General features: G+C 59.5%; 1 protein-coding gene across 3 annotated transcripts in view; it reads right to left on the bottom strand.

Annotated features, from left to right (window-relative positions):
• The window catches only part of SIM2 (SIM bHLH transcription factor 2), a gene marked incomplete at both ends in the record, with an annotated part of 41364 nt that extends 25437 nt beyond the window's left edge, over positions 1-15927 (bottom strand). For all 3 annotated transcript variants that reach the window (XM_081086438.1, XM_081086439.1, XM_081086440.1), the window contains 3 exons: positions 4845-4934; positions 7950-8032; positions 15753-15927. In XM_081086438.1, the coding sequence (XP_080942564.1) occupies positions 4845-4934; positions 7950-8032; positions 15753-15927 (348 nt within the window). The remainder of the gene's footprint in view (positions 1-4844; positions 4935-7949; positions 8033-15752) is intronic.
• Positions 15928-18289: the final 2362 nt, after the last annotated feature.

The raw sequence follows: 18289 nt of genomic DNA, 5'->3' as shown, positions 1-18289 counted from the left end.
CTGCAACCGGGGTACATGCCCTTGACTGGAATCAGAACCAAAACCCCGATCCGGAACCCCTCAGTCGGCAGGCTGACGCTCTATCCACTGAGCACACCGGCTAGGGCCCAAATAGACTATTTTTGTGTTGGCCTATCATTTCTCCCCTACCTTTGTTTTTTTTGGGGGGGATGAGGGGGATCATTCTGGTTTGCTCCAAGGTCTTACTTAGAAAAAGGGAACCTGTCTGGCTAGAGAAACAGCTTCGTGTACTTGCACAGGCCCTGCCCCTGGGCCTGCGGGGTCTCGTTCGCGGCTTCGGCCCAGAGCAGCCTCTCTGCCCCCATCCTCCGTCCGCGCCCGCTGCGCCTGGAGCAGGAGCGGGGCCAAGGCCCGCGGACCAGACGCTTGGTTTCCGAACATTCGGGTCAGTTCTGAAACCCGGGGGCTGTCGGGGAAGTAAAGCAGGCTCTGACACGGAAACGCTTTTCGGGAACACGTCTGCGATGATAAAGCAACGCTGACCTGGCTGGAATCACAGCCGGCTGCGTTTCCTGTGTTTACATATGTCCGCGCGCCTCGGAGCGCTGGAAGCAAAAGAAATCACGGCCGCCGCCATAAAACCCCAGGCCTCATCCATCAGCCGCGTTAACACAGACCCTCCATGTACCGCTCCAGCACGGGCAGGCCCCGGAGCTGCAGAACGGACTGCTTTCCTACCAAGAGCTTTTTTAATACTTTGCTGAATAGCTTTTCTTCCTGCCAAGAAAACGGCCCGGGATAAACTGCCCGAACGGGGACACCCTGGGTCAGAGGGGGGGGCGGCACCCCGCTCTCCAGACCCGCACGGTCCTGGTTTGTTGGTGTTTTGCTGACTACGGTAAATGAAGCATCTTAAAATAAGGCGGTTTGAGTTTCAGGGTTCATGTTATGTCAACAAACATAAAACGCTGCCCTTTCTCTTCATTTCAGAAGTGAAGGGACGAGGCCTGCGGGCCCCGAACAGCAGCAGCGGCTGTTTTTACGGCCGCGCTTCCGCTGCGATCGCAGGCCCGCGTTTCCCTGGGGTCTGGGGCAGCGACACGCATGTGAAAATGCCCGTGCGCTTCCTACAGGCCCTACAGGGTGTGCGACTCCGTCAGGAAAGTCACACCACCTGGACGCTCACAACTGCTGGAGGCAGCACACAGCAGGTACCCGGAGCCTTCTTCCTTCTTCAAATATAAGTGAATGACAGTAACCAAAAACCATGGAATAAACCACTTAATCAACTTGTGTGAATATCAAGTGCTCCCCCAACGCGGCCTCTGCCAAGGAGATGCGTCGGCCTCTGTGAATCGTTGTGTGTGAGACGTGTCCCCACCGAACAGAAGGCCCGGCCAGCAGCTCACTCTGTCTCCCAGCGCCTGGGCTGCCGGCCGAGGCGAGACCTTGCATTTTGCGGTTGTCTCTGTCATTTTTCTTTTTTTTTTTTAATGAAAATTTGACAGTAAGGATCGCTGTGTTCACTCATTTGAAAGTAAACATAAACTTAAGAACTCTCCAAACAAAGTCGATTTCTTATTCCAAACTTTTAAAAAAGTTTAATAAAAGGCTTTGAATTGCGAAGGGCTTGTAACACAATCATTTTCACACCCTCAAACCGATAACACTGGTAGTTATTTAGGTAGTTCAGGTGGAAAAAAACTGCCACTTTGCTATGAATTACCACACAGTAAGGCAACCCAAGGAAGGGGCTTCTGTTCCCCAGACACTGCTACCACGGCGTTTCACCCAGAAGCGGGAAAGGTGGCACACGTAATGAAACCAGGTCACGGAGAGTCATGGAAAGTTCCGGAACACAGAAGGGCACTGTGTAAACATAAGCTGGAAATGATAGCGGTTCCGATCGCTATTCATCAGGAAACCTATGTGAAGGTCACTCTTAGACGACCGGGTAACATTTTCTTAACATTTTTCTCTCTGGTGATTTGAAAAAATTCAGTAAGCCTATGTTAATAAAGTTTTCGTGGCTGATACATTTGCCTGACTTTTTCCTAACACAATAACCCAAAAGCAAAAAAAAAAATTATTTTAAAGAGAAGTTGGGTATTTGACATCCTCTCCGATACTTTATTTTATTATTTAAGTGAAGAAGACAGAAAAAAATACACACTGTGATTCTGCCTAGACTGCCTGCTGCCCAGCTAATTGTGGGCAGGAGGCGGGCTCGAGGGGCAGTGTTTGCTGTTCTTATTTAACAGCTCACAGAACATCCCCCGACGCGGGGCTCACTTCTGCGCCCGAGTGTTTTTGTAACTGAAGACCAATACCGAGACGGTCCTGCCAAAGCCATCAGAAAAAAAAAAGAAAAAAAAATCAGTTGTCCTGCACAGTTTGATACATCCTTTTCTGTGATTGGCACTTCCGGAAACATCTAGGCCAAAGGCATCTCTGAGTCTCTCTTGGGAAATGGTAGTGTATAACATGTTCCCTCCCCCTTCAAAATCACAGCACAAAATCGTATGTCTGTATTACGACCAGAAGTAAATGTAATTTCAATTGTGATTCTGCTCAGCTGTCCCCCTGTGGAGGTAAAAGTGGACAGAGGCATATTTGTCATTTGTCCGATATTTGGGTCATTTTCACTAAAGAGAAAAATGACTGAGGGAGGGGTGTGGGGTTCGAGAGAGAGCAGCCACGGAATGAGCTGGAATGTGCCGGTCTGTGCACAGTGCCTCGCGATGTGCAGGACATTCCTGTGACTAAGAGCCCTGGGTGTGCCCACCAAAGGGTGGATGCCATCTGCGGCAACCGCTGTGCTATTTGAAGTGCAACACTAATGAAATGGTGATGAGGCCTGGCTTTGTGTAGCTCTCTATAGTTCGTACATCACATAAAACAGGCCCTTTGATTTGTTTCGTACCACAATCCTGAAAGAGAGGAATTATTTTTCTTAAGTTATCACTCCAGAGGTTAAATAGCTGCCCTATCAGACAACAAAAACCACATAACTGAATGCATTTCCCTTTTTGCTTTGGCTGCTAGGAAGCTCAGATTTAAACTTACTATTCCATAACAGTAACTCCACCTAATCTAAAATATGTTTGGCCGGTCATTTTTAAAGTATGTGACATGTTTTGTCTTGTCTGTGACATTATAAGACTAATCAGCCGAAACCGGTTTGGCTCGGTGGATAGAGCGTCGGCCTGCGGACTGAAGGGTCCCGGGTTCGATTCCGGTCAGGGGCATGTACCTGGGTTGCGGGCATATCCCCAGTAGGAGATGTGCAGGAGGCAGCTGATCGATGTTTCTCTCTCATCGATGTTTCTAACTCTCTATCTCTCTCCCTTCCTCTCTGTAAAAAATCAATAAAAAATATATATTTTTTTTTAAAAAAAGACTAATCAAAGGTTTTCTAAATCATGACTGGAAAAATTAAGTCAAGCCAGGAGTAGAACCCAGCTGGGCACAAGTAAAGGGTCTTAAATAATTATAAATAGTGCCAGGTCGAAATTCAGAGAATAAAAACTTTTCAAAATAGAAAAAAAAAATAGTAAATTTCATGTCTCCAACACTATTTTCCATTCTGCAAGGACGCTCACTACTCTCACGCGTCACACTGTAAGAGCCAAGCCCTGGCCCATCTTATCTGGGAGGCCTGATTTCATAAAGAAGAGAAAAGGAAACACCAAACAATTCTGATTTGAGATGACCCACTTTAAAGAACTCTGCATGACAAACACATAGGCGCAGGGGACGGGACAGGCACCCACTGGAAGAGAAGGCTGTAAACAAATGACAGGTTTTAAAAAAATGTAAAGGCAGCAAAAGAAAAGGGACACACCAGATGCGACTTCCAAGCTGGTGATTTCGTTTCTCAATGAGAAAACCTGAGCCCCATTAGTTGGCACGTTTTATTTTGGCTCAACTACACAAGGGGCTGGTGCAACACAAACCATTCACGGGCCTCCTGGGAGCCCATTTCCGGCATCTGATCAATTCTAGTGTGGTGGAAAAGCGCGCTCCGATCATTCCCAACGTAAAGAAACATTTCGTCCCCGTGTGTTAAAAAAGAAAAAATGTGGCTTTTAGAACCCTGCTCCACACCTGCTAACTCAGAAACGCGAGTGGCAACCATCCGTTCACGTCCCCCCATCCGGACCCACCCGCCACCCCACCGGCTCAGGCGGCAGCCAAATTCCCCCGCGAGCCCCCGCTGGGGCCGGATAAGGAAAGCGAGTGCTGTTCTTCCCTCTGGGGGATGAGCCCCTTTTTAAAAAATGGTTCCAGAAAAATCAGTAATATTTAAACGTTCTAAGGAAACCAGGACCTTGCTGTGCAAAACAGTAGTAAACTGCGTTTTATGAGTTTCTATCACAAGCACATAAAATGCTTTACTGAAACGACCGCTGAACTGGAAAAACTCCGGAAAAATTACCCTGAATTCCATGTGAACACTCATAAATCCCCCCCTTCTCTCCCCGCAGCACATGCTGCATGAAATCCACGTCCTCCACCAGCTTGCCACTCGCTCTCTCAGCAACGACACTCCCGGTGCAGGCCGCCGAACACGGGCTAGACGCTCTGCCTCCGTGGAGCCCCTGCTAGCGACAGAGAGCCCCGGGGGGCTCGCAGGGTCCCGGCCACTGAGCCGGACCTCGGGACAAGGCTGGCTGTCGCCAGGACGGGCTGGTCATTAACCCCGCAGGAAAAAGGAAGGGCACACGGGGAAGGAAAGCCCCGCGGGAGGGCCTGAGAAGAGGTTTGGCGATTTGGGATCCCGCTCGTTCACCACAGCAGGTGCCTGAACACATGGTCACGCTGGGTCGTCCACCAGCACACGCTTCGCACTGAGGCTGCACATGAAGGCAGGTACCACCTACCTGGGACAGGCCCAGATGGACGGAGGCTGTTTCCGATATGTACATGATTTTGCCATCGGATGCCACCACAAAAACAAAGCCGTCCAAGGTCTGGAAGAGAAAAGTGTCCGGGTCAGAGATGACAGGTCCACGTTAGGGTTAAACCTCCTTCCTCACTGTCCTCTCTGGGATGGAGGAGGACTGTACAGAATGTTATCACCAACACGGATTTGTCAAACGCAGACAACAGGGCGCAGCCCCGGAAGGGCTGTAAGTTACACCGCTCCAAGCGCAGTCCCCGCACCAGGCTTTCAAACGCCTTTAAAGCGCTGTAAAAACAGTCTTACACGCACATCGCAAAAATCAGGCAAAACCTTGGGAGAATTCCTGTCATACCCAGTTTAAATGTAGTAGCTTTATTGTCTGGGGTTATTTTAGCACTTAGCACAAATCCGGAGTTCTATGGTACTTAGGGGACAATCGACCACTATATAGACCATTTTATGTCATAATTGGCAGTGTTTATACCGCGAGGACATATGCTTTATTTGCCACGATTTTCTAGTTACCGCTAAGTACCATTTGAATAATAAATTCCAAACACTACCACTCCCCAGAAAAGAAAATACCGGGTTATTTGAACAGACTATGTCTACAGAATTAATTATCTCAAATAACCTTTGCAAAATTCAAGTGGAAGAAGTATCAATTTCTGAAAAAAATTAAAACTACCTACGTGGTATTCTGATTTTGCCAGCGTTGGATGGCCCTCAAAAAAATAAAGTAAAATTATAAGAGGTAATGAAGACAAATAAAAAGGTACTGAACATATTTATGTGTGGCAAGGACAAAAAAAAAACACACCTCTAAGTTGTTTTTGAAAAAGGAAACTGCATTTTATTTACCCATTCATATTTTAGATCCAGGACCAAAGAAAAGCAATAAAATTGGTGAAAGATCCATACAACCCACAATGCTGCCCCCATAAAAAATATTCCAAATTAATTTCTGGCCACAAATTCTATTTTTACAGCATGTAATTGAAACCAGATTACCTTTGGCTTTTTTTCCTAAATCCGCGCCCCCCCCTCCTTTGGAGGGGGACCTAACAAGAATGTAGCAGAAATGAAACTTGGAAGATGCCCTGACATTCTCCTCTCTCAAGCAGAGTTTTTGTTGCAAAAATTCTTTGCCAGCTAAACTCTCATTCCCTTTCCCTCCGCTGAGGTGGGAAGCAACATCCTGATTAGAAGCGTGACTTCCCCCGTTTCTAACTCGGCTACAACATTTGTTTCCCCCCCAGTTAAACGCCGCCGCCGTTTCACAGATATCAACGACAGGGCACTTTCTAAAGCTGTCCGCGTTTTGGCACATTTTGCATTCTTGCCTGACTCCGAAATCCTTAAAGAGAGACGTGAACGAAACCGTCTCGGACAGGGAGCCATATGAGTAAAAGAAAAATTATCATAATCAAATTCTGCAGGTTGCCAGCAGTAGCTAAAAATAATATCCTTGATGGAGAAGCTGGGTGCGCCTTCACGGCCTCAGATTCTCCTGCGTGTGTGCAAGCGGCCAGGGCGCTCCTCCGCGCTCCCCGCGGAATTAACTACAGGAACGGGCAGCGGCCGGGACCAGAGTCTGTGGACTCTGCCGCCAGGCTCTCGCCGGGGCTCCCAGGCACTTAGCTGTCCCCATATTAGTGTCACTTATCATTCGCAGGAGCATGAAACGTGGAAAATGCCGCGGGCCGGGCCGGCCGGAGGGGCCTGGCGGCGGGCAGCGCGGGACGGGCTCCAGGAGCACCATTACCCGCGGCCGCCACCCCGCGCCCTGTCCTCAAAGCTTCAGGTTTCAAACATCCCGGACCCGCGCTGCCCGGCGCCCGCATTTTCAAAACATCAATCACACTCGGACATTCGGGCAAACGAGTTTTGAAAAGATCTGCTTTTTCCCAACGCGGAGCTCCTGGCTGACTCCGACCCAAGTCACCGCGTCCCGCCGCCAACTTTTTCTCTCTCTCTTTTAAGGAAAACACAAAATAGCAGGAGGAAATGCAAAGTGGCTCTCCGCAGGCACTTCTCGGTGGCAGAGACGGATGGCGGGTGGCGGGTGGCGGAGGGGAATGAATGGGTCGTTGAGGAGGCTCTGGAAAGGGCGTTTGAAAGGCTGAAACCCAGCCCCAGCCGCCGACTCGGAATTGGCCCTGGAATTGGCCAGCCGTGCGCCCGACCCGGCGGGGGGAAACCCCAGGTTCGGGGCAGCGAAGAGCTGAGGACTGAACTGGGGGCGCTAAATGGTTGGCCACAAACCAACAAGGGCTCCTTCCCTCCGTGAGCCAGGCGCCTCCGGGGGCCGCAGCACGTCCTCAGCCCAGGGCTCAAGCGCTGGACCATTTGGATTGACCTCGCGCCCCCACTTGCTGTGTGACCTCGGGCGTATTTCTTAACCTCTCTGTGCCTCAACTGACTCCTCTTAAAAAAAAAAAATGGAGCTCAGAATAGAGCGCATTCTAGGTGGGTGGGGAGGCCAGACAATGCAGTAAGATTTTGAAAAGAATCTGGCCCTTAACAAACTCTCAGTAAATCCCAGCTGTTAATCTTCTATCAGCGATGGGTCTCTCCTTTACGCAACCCTTCCAAACACACACAACTCTGGTTCAGAGCGCCCTGACCTGCTCCGCTGGCCCCAGCGCCTGGCACAGCCTCAGGCACAGAGCAAGGCTCCCTAACAATGTTGGGGGGCGGGAGAGTTAAGATTGGAAAGGATTTAATCATGCCCAGGGGCGCCCTAAGGCCTAGACAGAGTCCCTGGGGCTGATGGACAGTGTGGGACTGGGCCAGGGTGGCTCTGGTTGAGCTGAGTCCACAAGGTCCCACCGGCCTGGGTGCGGGTGCGGGTGCGAGCGCGAGCGCTGGCGGGTGAGGAACCGCTGGCTCCGAGGTCCGGGCACCGCCTCTCGCCTGGGGCTGCCTCTGCCTCTGCAGCTGGTGGCCGCCTGTGGGTCCCCTCCTGCTCTTAAGGGAGGGAAGAAACCTCCACACGGGGGTTGGGGTCACAGGGCAGCACCACCCAGGCCCAGCCAGCGCGGCTGGCAGCCATGACCCCCTCCCCCAGGCACCCCCCTACCTGCAGCAAGTGCGACCCCAGCTCCTTGGCGACGCTGTCCAGGGGCCCCGCGCGGCTCGGCTGTCCCCACGCGTCTCCTAGACCTGGGTGAGGGGATAGAGCAAATCAGTAACCGGCAGGGCCTGCCCGAGCCCCAAACCCGTCACTCCCGGCCCCCCGGCCGCCCCCACGGCCTCAATGAAAGTGCAAAAGGCCGGGGCGGGTTCCCTCCAAGGCCAGGTTCCCAGCCCTCCCGCCCCGCAGCTCGCCTGGCCCGCCGCTCGCGTGGGCCGCCCACGTGCTCGCGGCTCTGAAGTTGCCTGTTATTATGGGAAATGCCACAAAGCAACCTAATCTGCTTGGTCCAACGAGGCCGTCCTCGCCGCCAAACGCGGACACCGACTTGACCCGTGAGGATGGCCCTGGGCCCTCCCCCACTCCCTCCCCGCGGCCCGCGACTGCACTTTCCCAAAGAGGAGGCGCCCGAAAGCCCGCGCCCCAGGAGGCAGCTTCTCCTGCTTAAAAATGAAATAAAATAAAATCCTTTTTCCACTTCAGTAACCCCCCGGGGTCCCGGGAGCACCGTCCTGTCCAGTCCCAGCTGCGGAGGGAAGGTTACCTGGGGCTCCTGGGGCGGGGGAGGGGGGGTCGCTGGGGGGGGGGCAGGGGGGGCAGCTCCAAACGCGCCAGACACTGTGACGGGCCGATGGCGGCGAGAGCCCCTCGACGCTAACGGGGAGGTGTCTGCTGTCACATATTGGGGTCCCCCAGCCCCTCCGTTTCCTATCAGCCCCACCCAGGCCTCCGCTCCCCCATCACCTCCAGGAGGCCCCGAGGAGAGACCGCCCTCCACAGACACTCCGGGCGCCCGCGGCCCAGGCTGTGACCAGGCCCAGGCTCCCTCTGCGCCTCTGGGTGAGGCTGGCACCTGGGGGAACAGACCGTCGGTCCCCAAGTCCTTCCGCGGGAGCGGACGGCCGATCCAGGTAGCGCTGCGGCCTCTGCGCCCCACGCGAGGCGGTGGAGGCCACGGCCGCTGTCCGCCTGCGGCCCCGTCCCTTCCAGGGAAAACGCGCCCCAGCCGCGGGCGGACGTGCGGGTGGCTGTGGGTCCCGCTGGCGCTTCCGCCTTCCCGGCGGTGACCTCCGGGCCAGAGCGGCCCCCTGCCCGCTGCACGTCCCTCTTGGGGACCAGAGCCCGGAACCTGGCGCAGCCACAGAGAATCTGCGGGTCCCGCGGTCCCAAAGCCCGAGGACGGTGGCCAGTGATGGACAGGGAGTCTGGGGCAGGCGCTTGGGTCTCCCCCTGGCCCGAGGGAACCGGGTGGAACCGCACCCCCGTGGGAGGGAGCCTCGGCCTGGGCCCCACAGCGGCTTTGTGGAAACTTTCCCCAGGAACTTTGTTTGGCAAAAAAATGAAAAACCACCACCTTTTCTTTTTCCTCCCGGGCTCGCTCGAGGAATTAGGGGCTTACCCGGGTCCCCCCAGAAGGAGCTCATCTCCAAACATCCCACCCCCGTGTGACTGCCTTCAGCCTCCCCACGTGGCAGCGCTGCCTCTGTCCTCAGCGCTCCGCCCTGCCCCTCCCAGGGGTGACCGCCGGCCCTCGGCCCCAACGCCTGTCCATGGGCAGTGGCAGCGCGTCCTCCACACCCGAAAGGACACAATTTACCCCACCCCACGCCCAGGCTTGAATGAAGAAAGAATTTCATAAAGACCCAGGAATTCAGCTTTCCGAAAACGGACAGATGTGCCCTGGTAACTGTCCTTTCCCGCCCTTCCAGGCTCGGTGGTCCCCCTGGCCTTGGCTTCTGGAAGGATCCCTGCCCAGTGACCTGGGAAGGTCTACACCCTTGGGAATGGCCCCTACACCAGACCCCCCCCCCCCAACAGCCTTGTGGGAGGCTCTGGCCTCACCTGGGAACCTGCCCTGGGTGACAGGGTGCCCTGGACAATTTCTGAGGAATTCAGATGACCTGCCACTGGCAGAGCCTGTCCCTCCCCTCACTCTCATCCCCCAGCGCTGGCCAGGGAGATGTGGTCAGAACCTCCTTCCAGCCCTGGTGGTGGGAGTGGAGGCGGGGTGGGGGCGAGAAGTTTCCCTCGCATCCCGCCCTGTGTCACCCCACCCAGGATCCCCTGTGCACCCCACCCGGGGTGAGGGCTGCCAGCTCTTCCATTAGAAACCACAGTGGGCGAGGCCTTTTTACTCGGCCTATAAAAACCTACTTTGGGCAGAAGGCAAGATTAATAAAGTAAGGTTTGTAACCAGTATGTACCCCAAAAGTGAGGTGCTGTGTGTGTGTGTGTGTGTGTGTGTGCGCCCTTATCTGGACATAAGAAAGGGCTTTGAAAGAAAAATGGGGGAGGGGGGCTGAGCTCTTCCAAGAGTGTCAGCCTGTGGCCGGCTGTCCTGCCCAAACCTGGGAGCCTCCCGCTCAGTGAGGGCAGCAGCCCAGCCAGAGTCCTAAGCCCACCTGTGGCTTCCCAGCCACCAGGGTCTGGGTCCCTCTGGCCTACAGCAGGGAAACTGTGGGGGGAGGGGGAGGACTCACTGTTGCTGCGGGAATCCCACCAGGTCAGCGGGGAGGGGGAAAGGGCCCAGGCATCCCCTGCCCTCTGCCTTCCAGGGTTTGTGGGCGCCCATGCCTTGCACTCAGCTGGGCTCGCTGCTCAGTGTAAACCCCCGCCCCCCACTGCCATGGAAGCTTTCTAAGGTCCCTCCTTCCGACGCTCAGCCAGCCAGCAACCAGCTCTTAGCACCCACTGGGCCTCCAGGGCCACACAGATAAGACGCTTTCCCAGGGGACACCAGGGCTTCACCCCCCCCTGCCTCCTCCCTCCTTCACAGATGCCAGCTGGGCCGGCCTGGATGGGCTAGTCCCCTGGCCAGCAGCCTTTATGTCTCACCTGTGAAGTGGGGGTGTTGGGGGAGGGAATGAGCTAAACTCACAGGTGCCAAGCAGAGAGCCAGTCCAGCTGCGGCTGCCACCCCGGTGGTCTGGCCTCCTCTCCCTCTCCCACCCCTTCCCTGCCTCCAGCCTTCGCCTCTGCCTCCCCTCCCCCCAGGACTACCCCCTCTCCCAGAAAGGGGATGTGACATGGGGGAGCCTGGCCTCCCCATGACTGGGGGCCATCTGAAGACACAAGTTCTCACTCTCCACTTACAAACACTCCAAAGTCAAGAAGGAGGGGGGCTGTAAGGGCTGGCTGCTGCTGGGCCCGCCTCTCCACTGCCATCCGTCCCCAAGCCGGGGAGCTAGCATCTACTGCCTGTCACTCCCAACCATGAGCCCCCCACACACACACATACAGGCAGGGCTCGAGCAACCCCCCCCCCCACACACACACACCCCGGGACAGCAGGCTGGGGAGGCTGTGTGAAGAGCGTGGGCCTCTGGCCTTGCTGCTCGCTCTTCGCCCTTCTCCTGCCTTGGATGCTGCATCTCCCTGGGCTCCCTGCAAATCCCAGCCTTACTCCAAACCGTCAGTCACACCACTGCAGGGGCCAGGTGTGTGTGTATGGGGGGGGGTGGTAGGTAGGGGTGCCCCAAAAAGGCTATGCAAGCACCCGGGGTAGGGGAGGGAAGGGGGCTTCCAGCTCGCCCTGCCGTGCTGGCCTGTGTTGTCAGTGGTCAGAAAACAGATGCAAGATCCCCGCCCCCCCCCCCCATGCTCAGAACTAAGGGTGGGATGGAGCATCCGCCACAGCACAGCGACAGGGCCAGGCCTGCGTGTGCACCCCGAGTCCGAGTCCCCGGGACTGAATACGCTGCCCTGAGCTCCAGTTCCGCCTCCAAGTGCCAGCCCCGAGCACACCCTCGGCTCAGACCGCCCCCCACCAGGCCGAGTGTCTGCTCTGCGTCCGAGCTTGGAGCTTCCCCTCTGGGACCCAGGCACACGGCCTGGCCTGGCAGGCTCCCAAGTAGAGATGGGAGAGGGTACAAAAGCCCGAATTCTAAAAACTAAGTCTATTTTTTAAAAAACAACATTATTTTGGGTTGCATATAGGAAGGCCCTAGCTCTGTAACCCACGTCTGTTCAGGGGTGTCTGTTCTCACCAAATCCTCTGAATCAAAACGTTTAGATTCCGATGACAATTTCTAAGACGGCCCCCTCCTCCCTGGCGCTGGAATGGGGGTTTGGGGGGCAGGAATGGGGGGGCTGCCTAAATCTAAACACACACAGACCCCACACCGGAGTAACCAGGCCTCCAAACCCGCTTCTGTTGTGTGCGAATGAGGCTTTCGCTTCTTTAAGCAAAAGGCTGAGATAAAGCTTCCAGGTCCTCCCCATCTTGCACCCACACAGACTGGGTCCTCAGGCCTGGGGGTGGGGAGGTCAGCCTCACTTCCCAACTCCATTCCTGACCTGGGCCTCTGGCCAGTTCCTCCTGCGGGCCCTGACCGGGACTTGCATGGGCTTCCCCTCCCTCCCCCCTCCCCACCCAAGGAGCTCAAACCTCTGCTCCAGGGAAGGAGGGTTAGGCCAAGGGTTAGGCAGAGGAGTCCCTGCAGTTCCAGTGCTGTGGGGCCTCCTGCAGCCACTGCCCAGCACCCAATGGCAGAGCTGGCCCTGGGCACGGCCAGCCGCTATGGACAGCAGCAGCGTGCGTCCACCCTGGGTGCTTCCGGCTCTCCTGGAGGAAAGGCCATACTGCAAGGAGGGCAGGCAGACCCTGGGCCCCAGTGCCTCCCTGAGCCCTGCGCCCCCGCCTCCCCAACCACCCATAACTCAAAGTTTTCATGAGTCCATTTCAAGAGCCAGCCTTGCTCTTCTGCCCTCTTCCCTACCCATCTGGCCCCCACTTCTTAGTCTTAGGGGAGGAAATGTGCGAGTCCAGAAAATAGCGAGTCTTGCCACTGGGGGGTCCACTGAGTGAGGCACTCTGCCCCGTGGAAGTCGCCTGTGGCTGGGGACACGCAGGCAGTGAGCTCATAGGAAGCTGGGGTCAGAACGACTTCCACCCACCCAGCCAGGCTCCTCGCACGGATCTCAGGGATCCTGTGCAGCCCATTTCACAGACAAGGAGACCCAGGTCTAGTGGGGCAGCTTGACAGAGCGGAGCCATGAAAGGCCCAGCTCCTGCCGCCTCCCTCTGACCCCCTCTGGGCTCCCCATTCCCTCCTCCTGCCCCTGGGACTCAGGATGGAAGGGAGAGCCAGGCACAGGCTTGCTCTTGCCCTCCCTGTGGGGCCTGGGGGAACCCTCCTATGAAAGATTCCTCTGGAGAGTCCTGTGGTTCCTTCGGCTTCTGCTGCTCTATTTCTGACTCCCGAAGTCCTCTTCCCAGGGTCCTGCCTGCTCTGGGGCTACGGAGCAGCAAGGCGTGCTTTGCAGGTTGGTTCTGCTGGGTGTCTATCCATGGGAGGCCGAGAGCCCTGCAGATCAGGGAGCTTCGCACCACCCAGGACGGCTGTGGCCCGAAAACCCGCCGGATGCTTGCGCCCTGACCCCGTGGCTCTCTGCTGCCTCCCTCCAATCTGGAACCACATCCCCCGTGCAGGCCCTAACCCCAGAGCAGGTTAAATCAATTACAGCGCCTCTTCGCACGGCCCTTGGGAGCTACTGCAGGGCAAGCCAGTCATTTTGCATAATTGAGCGCTTTCTAAACTCCCCTGGCACCTGCGTCGCAACTCCTTGTCCCAAAACTGATTTGAGGGAAAACAGTGCAGCCGCCCAGAGGCCTCTGGGTGCAAAGATGAGTCCAGAGGCTGCCTGTCCACCCTCCAGGCCAGCACCCCCCCTCCGGCGCTGCAGGAGAGTCGGGTCAGAACCACCCCCTCCATATCCCCTGGGGATGGCTCCCCAGCAGGGTCAGGCCCTTTCCAACACTCTAGGGCCAGCAGCTCCCTCCCGGATGCTCCTGGAATTCCAACCTCCCATCACCCCTGAGGCTCACAGCCAGGCCACTACTGAACCGCAGGGGCCGGCAGCAGGCTCAGGGCCACGCAATTCTGGGCCCAGACACCTGGAGACTGGTTTCCAGGGTGGAACGTAGAGCCCCCGTTTAACTACCAGCAGCAGCAGACCCGCAGCTTCCTAATTCTTAGCAGGTTTTCCTGGAAATTCCCCCGAACAGCCTACAGCTTCCAATCAGCCCTCCTCCTTCAGACCTCCCTTCTGCTTCATTTCTGGCTTATTTGAAATCTGTTGGCAACCAATCATGAAATAGATCTTCGGATTGTTTCTTTGTATATAATTCCCAATGGGGGCAGAGGAGGTGGGCGCCCTTGTCTGGGCCCACACCTCTCTGTAGCATTCGGATTAAAAAAAAACAAAACAGCTCAAGGGGACACACTGGTTGGCACCCTGCTTCCCGGGTGTGAAGGATCCGATCTGGCTAGTGTAAAACCTGATCCTCTTCGAATTTTCACGGAAACCTCAACTGCAGGGGGATCACCTTTGCTTCTGGGTGGAAGGGTCCCTGTTGGCGGACAAATAGCCGTCGGCCCAGCCGCTCCTCCCGCGGTCAGGGTTGGAAGGGAAAGGAGGCAGGCGGCCTTGGGCTTCTGCTCCCCGGAGGAAAGCGCCCAGCGGCTGCAGGCCCAGCTGGGAGGCACCCGGAGGCCAGGCCATTGCTTCCGGCTCCCGGCTCCTCAGCCACGGAGCAAGCTGGAGGCCGAGCTGAGAGCTGAGCTGGCCGTGGCCCTCACCGCTCCACCCGGAGGTGGTGGTGGTGTGCAGTGCAGCTCCAGACCCGGAGGAGACTGTAGCAAGCTCAGCACCGAGGTGAAAGTGCTGAGCTTACAGCTGGGCCGGCTGGGCCCATCTCTGGCCAGTGCGGCCTCAGTGGCCCAGGAGCTGGCTGCGGAGGACACCTGTCGCGCTCTGCAGAGACCCTCCATGCCCTGCCGCTGAGGTTGGCTCCCTACTCACTCGGGGTTTCTGGGGCTCTGAGCCGACTCAGCCCCGTGGACGCTCGGCTGGCGGCTGGAGGTCCTGGGCACCCATCACGCCAAGTGTGGGGTTTCTGGCGCTAGGCAGCCACAATCCCCCAGGGCACACAGCCACTGCAGGGGCCTTGGTTCAGAACCACCCGGATGACCCAAAGCAAAGGTGCGGTGACCAGGCCTCCCAGTCCCGCGGTGCCCGCCGGCTGCCGTGGTCACTGGGTCGCCCGCAGGCCAGTGCAGCAGAGAATGCCGGCCGAAACACGCCAGCATTTCCCACCGCCACGAGTCTGCGGACCCTGCATTCCGGAGACCCTTGCCCCATGGCACCTGCCCCTGTGGGTTTGTAATCCCAATCCGGAAACAAGACTGCTCGGGCCTGCCTGCCATTTCCCACTCATCGCCTGGCTCTCTCTCCCGCCTGCTCCGGGCTCAGCACTCGCCCTCTTCATACCCTGACCTCCGGAGGCCCAGCCCCAGGAAGGTGAGCAGAGAAGGGCATCAGAGAGGCCGAGTCCGAGGCCGGCCCCCGGCGCTCTGCGAGCACGGGGCCTACAGGCCGGACATGGGCGCCTCCACTCCCGCGGGGCGCACACGCTCCCCTCCGCGGAAGGAGCGAGACAAGTGAAAGAAGGAAAGAGTAAAAGGGCACGAGGTGAAGAAAGGGAAGGGGAGGGGTGGAGGTCGGCAGGATGGAGCAGCGCGCTCACAGATCAGATCCCGTCCGCCCAGCCCTAGGCCAGGAGGTGGTTTGGTCTCGGGGCGCCAAGGCCCTGGCCCTTGTCCTGAGCAGGAGCCGGAGCCCCCGGCCCGGCCTCCCCAAGACTCCCTGGGACGGCGGCGGGGAGGACGGAGCGGCCCCTCCGGACCAGCTGGGGCCGAGGCCGCGGGGCGCCCCAGCTCTCCCCGCCGCGCCACGCCGCGGCCTCACCTTCGGGGAAGACGGCGCGCATCTTCAGGTAGCTGGTGGTGAGCCGGATGATGGACGCCTTGTCCAGCTGCGAGGTGATGGCCGACGGCAGCGGGAGCAGCTTGGCCAGCTCGTAGAACTCGCCATTCTCCTTCTCCCTCCTGGTCTTGGCCGCATTCTTGGACTTCTCCTTCATCGCGCCTCGGCTCCGGGCATATTAGCCCCGGCCGTGCCCAGGCCGCGCGGTCCCGCTCCGGCTGCCGCGGCGGCGACCGGAAGGTCCAGGTGGGTCCGGGGCGCCGGCCGCGGGCAGGTGCGCGGAGCCGGCCCGGGGCGCCCGCTCCTCCCGCCGGGCCGGGCGCAGCCTCCGCGGGCTGGGCTGTGCGGCGGACCGGGCCCTGCCTGCGCGCGGCCGCTCGCTCTTCCTTTCTCGCTGCGTCTCCCGCGCGTCGCTTTCCGCGGGGGGCGGACCGGGCGGCGAGGAGGCGGCGGTGCCGTCTAGTCCGTGACCGAGGACTCGTCCCCGCGGTGCCGGGGCCGCTCCGGGCGGGAGGGCGGCGAGGGCGGCGGCCGCGGAGCCATGGAGCGGAGGCGAGCGGAGGGGAGCGGGCGGCGGCGGGCCGGGCGCGCTCTCCCGCCGTCCCTGGCGGTCCCCGGGGCCTGGAGACGCGGCGCCCGGAGCCCTCGGTCTGTCGCGGGCGCAGCAGCTCCGAGGTGCACGTGCGGCCGAGCCGCGTTTGTTTATGGCGGACCCGCCTTCGGGCGGAGCGCGGGCCGCGGCCGCCGGGGAGGGGGGGCCTGGGGGAGGGACCCGGCGGGGGCGGGGGCGGCGAGCTCCCGGCGGACTCCCGCGCCCGGATTCGGGGCGCCTCCGAGCCGCTGCCTCCGGGGACTCTCCCGGGAGACCCGCGCGCCCGGCCCGGTCCGGTGAGTGCCCTCGGCGCGCCGCGGGACGGCGGGTGGGTGGCAGGACCGGGCGCTCGGACGGGCGGCGGGAGGGGGCGAAGGAGGGGGAGGGCGGGGGTGCGGAGACCTCCGTGGCGCCCGGGCATGGGGGGGGAGGGCGGGGGCGACCCTCGGGCCAGGTGTCCAGCGGGGAAGACGGCACCTCGGAGCGGCGCTGGCCGCGCTCTTGCCCTTCACCCCTCCCAGGTCCCAGCCTCACGGGGAACGGCCGGGAGAGGACACCCGCCGCCACCGCCTCGGGAGGGCCTGGGAGTGACCCTTCGCCCTTTCCCTCCGCCAAACGCGGGGCCGCAGGAGACGGCGCCTTCCCCGGAGCGGGCGCGGGGCGCGGGGCGCGGGCGGCAGGAGGGCTGCGCCGGAGCCGAGCTTGGCGGCCGGGCCTCCCCAGGGCGGCGGCGACAGGGCCACAGCCCCGGCTCCCGTGCCGGGCCCAGAGCGGCCGGGATTTGGGGGAATCTGCCGCGACTTGGGGGAATCTGGCTGGATTTTGGGGAATCTGCCGGGATTTGGGGGAATCTGCTGGGATTTGGGGGAATCGTGGCCGCGGCGGGCGCTTCAGGTCCCGCAGGGAGGACAGGGATGCGCAGCGGAGACGCGGCCACAGGTCCCCGCACTCTCCCCGCAGCTGCCTGGGGCCGCCACAGTCCGCCCGGCGCTCTCCCCCGGCCCCTCCATCCCCAGTGCCTGCACCGCGGGCGGGACCCTCCAGACTTCCGGGCGCACCCCCCCCCCCCTTCCCGGGTCTGCGCCCTCCCGGGACCGTGCGCTGGGAGGACCGCAGCTTCCCGGACGCAGGGCAGGGGCAGCCTCAGTGGCCGCGGGGCGGGGCGGGGGTACGGGGCTCCCTTGGGTGTAGCGCTGGGGGACTGGGGCGCCTGCTCGGGAGGTGGGTGCTTGGAGGGGAGCCGCCGTGGCTGCCCGTCGGCGCTAAGATGTCCGTTCTTGGTACCACCCGCCGTCCGCTCGGGAGGGACCTGGTGCTCAGCGAAGAGGGGAAGAGGGCTCGACAATGCGATGTGGGTGCTGGCCTCCCTCCCCGCGCCTTTCCGTGAAGGGCGCTCCCGGCCTTTCCCAAGGACCCTTTGAAGGTCAGAAGTTCTTTTGCGGTGGTGGGGGGGGGGGATGCCTCGAAGCGTGGACCCCAGCTGGGGGGGGGGGCTGGCCCCGCACCCTGTAGTCTTGGTCTCCACTCGCGGGGCTGGTGCTCTGGAACCTGGAAGCCCGGGAGCAGCGGAGGTGGTGGCTCCCCACCCAGTGCCGGGCGTGGAGGAGCGGGCCGTTCCCCTGGAGTTTGGGACCCCGTTTCCAGCAGAGGATGGGGGCCCACTCCCTGCTGGGCTCTCCCCCCTGGAGCAGCACCCCCGAGTGCGCGCCTGCACCACAGGCCCCCCCCCCCCCCACGATTTCCTGTCCTCAGTTAGGGCCCCGGAGAATCCCTCCCGGCTTGGGGGTTACCCCGTGGCAGGAGCATGGCTAAGTGGACGCGGGAGAAATGCAGCAGCAGCAGCAGAAAGGAACTGTGCTCCCCTGGCCGGCGGGCTCAGTTGGATTTCCCGGGTTTACGGGGAAGCACCCTGAGATCTCAGTCTGCG

This window comes from Myotis nattereri (genome assembly GCF_964212035.1).
Source record: "Myotis nattereri genome assembly, chromosome: 3".
Lineage (NCBI taxonomy): Eukaryota > Metazoa > Chordata > Mammalia > Chiroptera > Vespertilionidae > Myotis > Myotis nattereri.
The sequence above is the reverse complement of the archived record's forward strand: the minus strand, read 5'-3'. Positions and strand labels throughout refer to the sequence as shown.